The 9931-nt window shown below is 49.4% G+C and overlaps 1 protein-coding gene across 1 annotated transcript; it reads left to right on the plus strand.

Moving 5' to 3' along the window:
• Positions 1–3437: 3437 nt before the first annotated feature.
• Positions 3438–4787, plus strand: LOC123159722 (inositol-tetrakisphosphate 1-kinase 4-like). Its single transcript, XM_044577533.1, has one exon. It carries the CDS (start codon positions 3505–3507, stop codon positions 4528–4530), a length of 1026 nt encoding a protein of 341 aa, XP_044433468.1. The 5' UTR covers positions 3438–3504; the 3' UTR covers positions 4531–4787.
• Positions 4788–9931: the final 5144 nt, after the last annotated feature.

Below are 9931 nucleotides of genomic sequence, written 5' to 3' on the forward strand. Positions count from 1 at the left end.
GCGGCGGCGGGCAGCGTCGAGCTGCGGGAGGTGGAGGAGGGGAAGAGGCGCCGGACACGGGCGGGGACGCCCACCAGCAGTCTGCGGCGGTGGACGAGCCATGGATTCAGCCGTAGGTTCGCTCGATGCTGCTCCTGAGCGCCAGATCTAGCGGCAGCCAGCGTCGCTGCCTCCTCTCTCCCCCCACCCAGCCGACGCCGCGACCGATGGCACCCTGAGTCACCGCCACCCCTTCCGACGCCGGCGGATCCAGGGGCGCAGTGAGGTAAGGGAGTGGCGGATCCCGGGGCGCAGCGACGCCGGCGCGCGGTCGCCGGAACACTTGTGTGCGGGGTAGGACACATCCAGCGGCGGTGGAGGTCAGCACCCCAATGGCGACCCCGTGTGCATCCCGCTGGTGTAGCCTGTGGCGATTGAGGAAGAAGGGGAGGAGGGACCGGCATCGATCGGCCGGTGAAGGTATGAGGTCGGCGCTCGCTGGAGCTGGAGGGCCTCTGCTGCTCGCCGTTGACCTCGCCGGGCAGCGGCGTCCATTTTTGCGTGATACACAGGAGACACATACGGGTGGCCCACTTCTTCTAAGTAGGTGAACGCTGTCAAGTTTCTTTTGCCACATCAGCACTTACGGTGGGCCACATCCGTCAGAAATGATTCAACGTGCATTTAGTAACAGATCATTGTTTCCTGAAAACTGTCAGCACAATGGTAGTGGTTTTTTAAAAATAAAATAAAAGGTGGTTTTCTCAATTATGGTCCCAATTATGGTGGTTTTTTACAATTAGTCGCATAGCTTTGGTCTTATGTGACTTTGCTCTGTGCTTTTTTCTTTTTTCTTTTTTTTAATGTGTTGGTGTTGTCTGTATGCATCCTATTAGCTATGCAGAGACTAAGTGTGTGCTCACTATATTTGTATCAACTTGATGCTTAATTTTGATCAATAAAATCCATTCATTATATCGAAATAAAAGACCATAAGGCTGTCGGTAAATACGCATCCTGAGAGCGAGAGGGCAACTTTCGGTTTCATCACCAGTAAAGTTGTTCGATAACGGCATGCTTTGATCTGTCTGATTGCTTCTTCTCTAATCAAAAGGTTAGACTGCTTGCAACCATACATGCAACTGCGTCAAACCATAATTTCGCCAGTAAATCTCAATGGAAGCAACGACATATCATTTCTCTATGGTTTCTCAAAAGGGAGCCTCCGTTGGACAATCTTTTTCTTTTCGATAATAAAAAATATAAGCTACTCCCTCCGTTCCTAAATATAAAACGTTTGGCTAGTTCAATTACAAAATAAAATAACCAAGAGAAACATGAAAACAGAAGTTAAACGAAAATCAAATGCGGGTATTGGTGTTACATTAAAAGAAGAAACAAAAGATAGTTATAAAATATTATGGAAAAATTAGTACAAAAATTACACTATTTCACAGTATGTAACACCCCAGTGGCCAGTACGTACCAGGACAACCAATGATCCAACTTCAAATATAATATTCCTTTTGGAGAACAAGTTGGCCACCATGATGTGACTATTTATACTATCCTACTAAATTTGATTCTGCCATTTTAGCATCACCGTGTCCGAGTGCTAGCGCACAGCAAAATTGAGGCAAACAACGAACAGGAAGAAGACCGAAAATGAACTGGCGTAACGCATCAAATTTGGAGGAGGCTGTCGTGGCGCGTGCTTGATCACTGTACCAAACTTTTAGCAGATGAATCGAATCCAACAGGCTAGTGACCTACTGCACCTGGGATATGGTCCAAGGAGATACGTCTGCTACAGCCAATTGTCTCATTGCTGCATTCCCTAACGCCTTCCATTCCTAGTTAGCCCAGTGATGCGCGAAGCTCTGTTTTCTAACTATGCCGGGATTCACTCTGTCATAGCGGAAGAAGCTGCACAACGACTTGTGTTGATGCTAGATCACTGCTAGTAATATATAGGGGTATCTGCCTATCTCTCTTCACCAACCTTCTTTTAAGTAACGTAATATCCGCGTTTATTTGATCGATTTCTCCTGCTGTACTATGGCTGAAATCAGCAATTGACGTTATTGACAACATACATTATTGGTTGGCTGGTTTCAATAGCTACCGGCGGGGTTCCTGCAGGCGCAGAAGGACCAAAGCTACAATCTCCGGCTGAGTTCCGGCAGGCGTAGAAGGACCAAAGCTACAATCCCCGGCTCCTCGCCTAGCACAGGATCATGAAGATGCAAATTGCCGATAAGCACGCGAACAACAAGGCCGTCGTCTGCATGGTCGCGGAGGATCCAGGCTTCTTAAATGAGCAGCGGGCATTATACCTATCCATTAGCCACATTCGTGAGACCCGCTGCGAGGGATGGCGCCAGCGCGTCCTACATGCTGAAAGCGATGTCTTGTTGGTAGAGATCAACACGGAGGTGGCCGAAGAGCAGGAGCAGACGCGACCACAGACTGCGCCAGCTCCATGTCAGTCGCGCCACCACCATTGTTCGCGCCTTGCCGGCATGACCAGGATGCAGGCCCATCCACGTCCGGCACTGTTGACACGGCGTACTCGGACGATGAAGGGTAGCACATGGGCTTGGGTAGACCACTCTTATTCTTCCCCTCCCGTTGCTGCACTGCCTGTGAGTTTGCCGAACAGGGAAAGACATGGCGTGAGACACAGACTCCGACACGACCAGCGATCATTTGGATTAGGTTAAAAAGTCTCGTCCAACTTTTGTTCAGTTAAAATATGTCAAAGATATAATCAATTTGGTCTGGTTTAAATTAAAATCAACCGGCTTTCATGAATTTTGTTCTTCTTGTTTAAATTTGATCTAAAGTGTATACAAACATGGTTGGATGGCCGGCTCCTGTATTACTGTTTGCGGACGCGCCCGACAAACCGCTCCATTATAATTTAGATTAGGTTAAAAAAGTCTCACCCGCTTTTGTTTGATTAAAATATGTCAAAAATATAATTAATTTGTCAGATTTAGATAAAAAATCATCCAATTTTTGTAATATTTGTTTGTTTTGTCTAATTTGATTTAAAATATATGCGAGCATGATTGGATGGTCCGATTCTATATTACTGTTTGCGGACGCGTTCACAGACATATATCGTGATTGTTTTAAGGGTCTGCGTTGAAGATGGCGTAACAATCTGTTTCTCTTTAACTGAAAGACGGTGCTTAGAAAAAGTGAGCGCAGAGCAAACGGAGATTTTCGATTAGCGAGCGAATGTGTTGCGGTGGGCGAAGTCCAACTCCATGTCGATCACCCCTCGGCCGACTAGCCGAAAGCAGCTAGGCGATTCCCATTCGGCGCGTACGAACATAATTGTATGCTTGATCGAGAAGAAATTCATGAGCAGAAAAAGTATTCCAGCCCGTCACGGCTCACGAATATGCCCTTGCTACCAACCTGCCATGAGTATAAATGCAGGCGTGCTGTGAGCACCACTGAGACACAGCGGCGGCAACAGAGAGCGGAGCAGAGTGTAGATAACCTTGCTAGCTCATGGGAGGAATGGCGGCCGAGCAGGAGGCACCGGCGCCGACACGATCTCCGCCGCACACCTACACCATCGGCTACGCGATGCAGCCCGACAAGCTGGACACCGTCATCCAGCCGTCGCTCATCGCCCTGGCAGCCGAGCGCGGCATGCGGCTCGTCGCAGTCGACCCCTCCCGCCCGCTCGTGGACCAGGGTCCCTTCCACCTCCTCATCCACAAGCTCTACGACGAGGCGTGGCGCGCGCAGCTGGAGGCCTTCTCCGCGGCCCACCCCACGGTCCCCGTCGTCGACCCTCCCGCCGCCATCGGCCGCCTGCTCGACCGCGGGTCCATGCTCGACGTCGTCTCCGAGCTCAACGCCACCGTCCGCGTGGGCTCCCTGGGCGCGCCCCGCCAGGTCGCCATCGACGACGCCGCGTCGCTCACCGACCCGGCCGTCGTCGGGGCGCTCCAGTTCCCGCTCATCGCCAAGCCGCTGGACGTGGACGGCAGCGTCAGCTCCCACGCCATGTCGCTCATCTACCGCCGCGCGGGCCTCGCGGCGCTGCAGCCCCCGCTCGTGCTCCAGGAGTTCGTGAACCACGGCGGCGTGCTGTTCAAGATCTACGTGATCGGCGGCCACGCCACGTGCGTGCGGCGGCGCAGCCTGCCGGACGTGCCGGCGGAGCGGCTGCTGGACCTGGAGGGCGACGCGTCGGTGCCCTTCCACAACGTGTCCAGCCTGACGACGGTGCACGCCGACACGGACGACGACGTGGGCGACGACGCCGAGATGCCGCCGCCCGGGTTCGTGGAGGAGGTCGGGCGCGGGCTGCGGCGCGCGCTGGGGCTGCAGCTGTTCAACTTCGACATGATACGCGGGAGGAAGGCCGGTGGGCAGTACTTCATCATCGACATCAACTACTTCCCCGGGTTCAACAAGCTGCCGGGGTACGAGATTGCCCTCACCGATTTCTTCGACGAGATGATTCGCGGCGCCGCCGATACAACCGACGAGGCCGACGGTACCCAAGCCTCCAACGTTCTCTGAGCGTGTATGAGAGGACGTTTTGTACTCTCTCTGTCGTATGATGATTTTTGTTGTTCCACGTACTAGAGTGGATCAGTTTTGCATTCCTGCTATACCGAATAATGATTTTGCCTCGTTGGTTTTGGAAATTAAGGGTGATGGCAACGTCTCAGCAGCTGTGCCTTTTGATCATGACACTGGTGTCCCATGAACCACTTTAGAGCATCTTCAACAGCCGCGCTAAACTAGCGCCGCGCCGCAAAATAGTTTTTTTTAGCGCGCGCGCAACACGGCGGGTCGCTCCAGCGGGTGCGCAAAAACGGCGCACGCGCTATAACGAGTTGGGTGTTGTAACACCCTAAAAATTTAACCATGATTTTATTATTAAAATTTTGACAGGAGTTTAAAATTTTTGCTTTCTGGATTTTCTTTTGATTTCAGAATCCCCTTTTTCTTTAATATTGTAGAGTTTTTACCCCAAGTAAAAACCTTCCAAGATTATCATTGGACTTGTATACCCTCTCAAGAAAAACAATTCTTTTATCAGTGGATTTATTTGCAGAAATATTTTTCCTGAGCTTTATCCTTTTAAAGAGATGTTCATAAGTTTTAGAGCCTCTTTTGCACTCCAACCGTTTGATAAATGCATCTAAAATTTTCACCAAAATTTGGGGATGTCATGTGGTGTTTTTATATCACTCTGGTGCAAAAATATCTTTTATTCATTGAAATTTTTGAGCTCTAAGCAGTTCGAGCTCATCCACACGCCCGTCTGCAAGCGCTTGTCGCTAAGGATGGCAATTTTATCCATGAACATGGATACCCATGGATATCCGACCCGAATGGATAGGGTTTGGATATGCTTTTGTGTCTATGGGCGGTGCCCAAACCCGACCCGATTGCTCGTGGGTAGGACATGGATATAATCTTGTACCCGTGGATATATCCAAAACTGACCCAATATTATGACTTATTAGGCAAAAATATGCAATCCCTACCCCACAGTCACATGTCCCACTGCAATTTTACACTTTGTTATCTAAAACATGCAAAAGAAATTGCACAATCCCCATCATAACTTTTAATAGTTGACATTCAATCCCATCCATAACATACTCCAACACCCCTTCTCTTATTTTTATCTTCTTGTTAAATGACTCGTCATTGTCATCTATTAGAAAAAAATCCTAAATGATATTTGGTTGTTAGTGAGCGTTGATTTACCATAAGTTGATGTTTACCGTAAGTGAGGCCTAGCCTACCAAGAGGTGAAGATTGGAAGAGATTATGTTAACATTGTATTATGTCTTATTTATATGTCTCGAGAGGACCCAATGGATATCCAGTGGGTATGGATATCCGACGGGTTTGGACATGGACACAATTTTTCACCCATGGATATTTTCATGGTTAGGCAAATACTATCTTCATGGATATGGATATGGATTAGATATTGTTCAACCCGGTCCAAACCCGACCCATTGCCATCCTTACTTGTCGCCGCCATGTCCTCCTGCAGCAACAGAGCGGCGGTTCGCCGGCGTTCCTATCCACGGCCGTGGAACCGACCTAGCCACACTATAAATAAAGGACCCCCGAGCTCAACCGAGTACTCAGGCGGCCTCAGGCCATCCCTCTGGAGCGCCCCTAGCCGGAAATCGATGGGGAGAGGCCGTCTTCCCCATCTCCGGTCAGTTCGGCCGCCGCCACGTTCCAGTCCCGTTCGTCGCAACCAGGCCCTCCCCCGTCCATCCAGCACCACCACCCGACTCCCCTTCGTCTTGTGGAGCCGCCCAAACCCCCAGTTGCGACGGAGATCCACCATAGCCCGAACCCCCAAATCGTCCCGAAACCATCTCCGCCGCGGAGCTCGCCGCCGGCGACTCCCTTCACCCCCGCCAGCCGTTCGACCACCGGGAGGACCGCCCTGGACTGGCGGATCCATCCCCGCCCTCAGAACCCCGTGGGGAAGCGCCGTTCGTCGACGGCAATCGCCGGAGTCCCGCCTTCACTCGGACAGAGGAAGAGGAGGGAGAGGCGACTGGTCAAACCTGACCAGTGGGCCCCCTGGACCCACTGTCAGTGACCCACGCGCCAGTCCACGCTGGATAAGTGAAGACGTAAACCCAGAGTACGCCTTCGACGTGTTTAGTTTTCGAAACGTTTTTTTCTTTTTCTGTTTTGTTTTAAAAAAACAGAATTTGACTAAACTTTGACTAGCTATAACTTTTTAAATATAACTCCAAATGAGTTGATTCTTTTTCCTACCTCTCTCAAATATTGTCTAGTTTGTTTTCAGATTTATTTGAAAAATTTTAGACAACTTTTTGTACTGTTTTGAAACTATGTTTTAATTCAATATTTTCAAAAATAAGATTTTTGAAGAAGAGGAAAACTTTCAAAAGTCTTGGGAAGCACCCTGCCTCTGCACAACTTGAAGGCAAGCATTCTGAACCCTGGCATAATATCGTCGTGTGTTGTTTGATACGGTTACAACACCTCTCGTCTCGGAGTTCTTGTTATTTTTTTTTGGGGGTGGTATGAACCTACTCATAAGTGCATATTGATGATTCCGTGCTATTGGAATTTGATACGTTGTGATAGTAATCACCCTCATATGCCTATCATGTCTATCGGAAGGAAGCCGGGAAAGCCTCTGTCTTGGGTAGACACGAGCTTGTCTCCGGTCTTCATCGAGACGGTTGTGTCCGGTATGGCATAGTAAGGTATGATGAGATGTGATTCTGTTTGTTGGTTGGAAACATATTTGTTATGCTAATCGTGCAGGTAATACTTAAACCTCCTGAGTCGATCGTAGATCGAGTCTTGTTCTAGTAACCCCCATACTTGTTTCGTACTACCACTTGTCCCTGCCGTAGGTAGGGTACGGTTCAGTAAGTTGTCAACCCCTTTCTAGCACACACCGTACAGAGAGGCCATGGTGGAAGATACCGGTTGCATCCGGTAGGCATGCCACCTAGTCCGGGGGCATGGGTGTTTTCGGTTGTAGCCGAGGGGGTAGCTCCCCTAGTTTGCGCGCGTTATAAATTTGTGATCCCATGCTAATCGAGGTTGTAGCCTCCCACTTAGAGTTTTGCTTAACGAGTGTCGTGGGTGATCCCAGACACCGATAAGTCAGGCTGGTATGTGCGGTTAGGTGTGTTTTCAATTAAAAGACCGTAGGAGGAATTAGTACAGATGGGCTAACGGAATTCGTTACTCATGGGTAAAGAGTACACCCTCTGCAGAGATTATATCTATTCAAATAGCCGTGTCCATGGTTAACGACTACAGTCTGGGATGGGTCAAGTGTCGGTCCTAGTGTCGGTCTTAGGAGGAAAAACTACTAAGCCAGAACTTTGATCATGACCGGTGACATATGATGATTAAGATTATTATTATTATGGACTAACTATTCTCATTATTTGATTTATTGAGTATCCCTGGGACGGTTCTACCTCCTGGATATTCACTGTGATTATTCTGTTATAAGCCCTTTATGTGCTGTCGCACAGACGCCCGACTCTGGCGTGCTTGTTATTGATTTACTATATAAGCCTTTTATGTGGTGTCGCTGAGACGCCCGACTGTGGCATGCTTGTTATGTATCTACTTTATAAGCCCTTTATGTGGCGTCGCACAGACGCCCGACTGCGACACGTTTGTTACTTATTTCACTTATGAGCCCTTTATGTGGTGTCGCTCAGACGCCCGACTGAGGCATTCTATCTCTACTCTCTAATTTCATTATTTGTGTGTTATGTGAATAACTTGCTTACGTGCATCATGGATTTTATTTTATGACTGACGTTGCGATCATAGAATATTTCAGAGCATGATTATCGTTTGTTATATTATACCCATGTTCATAATGTTTGCGAGTACATTCAAAGTACTCACTGGCTTGTCCCTGGCTATTGTCTTGGCCAGATTTCTTGCTTGGAGAGGAGCGTTGCGATGACAGCCCCGGAACCTAAACAATGGTGATAGCAGCCTCGCGAATTGGAGTCCCATAGACGCTGAAAGACCACAAACCGCTTCCTCCATCAAGCACTAGAAACCTTGTGTTGTACTCATAGGCCAGAATGGTCTTATACTATATATTTTGTAATTTGCTTGGATATTTCTGTATTAAGTTTGTGCCTCATCAGCTAACAGTAATCCTGGGGCTGGTGAGCACAAGGGCCATTTTATGGGAAATTAATATCCCGAAAATCCGGTCCTGACAATCTTGGTATCAAAGCCAGGCTGACCATTGGCTAATCCTATCTTAGCCAGGTCAATAAACCTAGGTTAACCAACCCACCTGACCATAACCTAACCCCGGCCAAGCTTCTCGCGTAAGATAACCCCACAGTAACCCGACACCTTTTGGCAGTCGGTGCCCAACCTATCAGCCTAGCCTGTCGATCACGTGCCAGTGACCGACACCTAAATTGTCTCATTCGCAAGCGTGCGAAGGAAGACTCCGTCCCCTTTTTCTATAAAAACGTCACGCTAACCTCAACACAACACAACACATCCTCTTTCCTCCAAACCAAGCCATAATGCCTGGCCCCGTCCTGCACAATGAAACCACGACAAACAACCATGGAGGTTTTGTGACCTTGCTAGCAAACCTCACCCGCCGTGCCTTTGCATTAGAGGAGCCCCCAGAATATGTTGTGTACCAAGGACGCATGAGCGGGGAGAGCCGTCAATTCTAGGCCACTATACACATCTATGGTAGGGGTCTATCGCCAGAACGCCTCTACAGGTTCACCGGAAGGACTACTTCCTTTGAGCCACAAGCCATCCAACTAGCTGCTCGAGAAGATATAGTTCAACTCTGGCACTTGTCGCCCAGAGTTAATGTCGCTCATTCTACTACTACCCCAGCCGTGACGGATATGGTAGGCCACCCCAGGTTGTCAACGGAGATCACGAGACGGATCCTGCATTGTTGCATCTGGTGCGCTATGTAGGTGCACTAGAGGAACTGTTCGATCAAATCACCCTTGATCTGGTCACAGCTCGTGGAGAGCTGGTCCGCCGAGCCCCGGCAAGAGGAGAAGATGAGCCCGACGCCGACAACCCAGTCGTGCTGTTCGGACACCCGATCGAGTCCTTGAGGACTGCCCTAGCCATCGACCAAAATACTTTGGTGTCCCTAGAAGTGCTTCGTCGCCTTTTGGGAACACGCTCCAGCGGGATTGTGGCCAACAATCCCCGGGATGGTCATCATCGCTACCCCAACCCGGCAGCCCCTCAACCTCCTCCCGCTAATCCCGACGGCGAAACCCGTGGAGAAGCCTCGACGTCCACAAGGCAGGCTCGTTTAGATATAAACAAGGTAGACTAAGTCACTCGAGTAGTACCGAGTCTCAGTATGCCCACGCCCTGTAATTGTATGATCTTGCATCGCCTTGAATAACCGCAGCCT

Source organism: Triticum aestivum, chromosome 7B (genome assembly GCF_018294505.1).
Source record: "Triticum aestivum cultivar Chinese Spring chromosome 7B, IWGSC CS RefSeq v2.1, whole genome shotgun sequence".
In the NCBI taxonomy this organism is placed as follows: Eukaryota; Viridiplantae; Streptophyta; class Magnoliopsida; order Poales; family Poaceae; genus Triticum; species Triticum aestivum.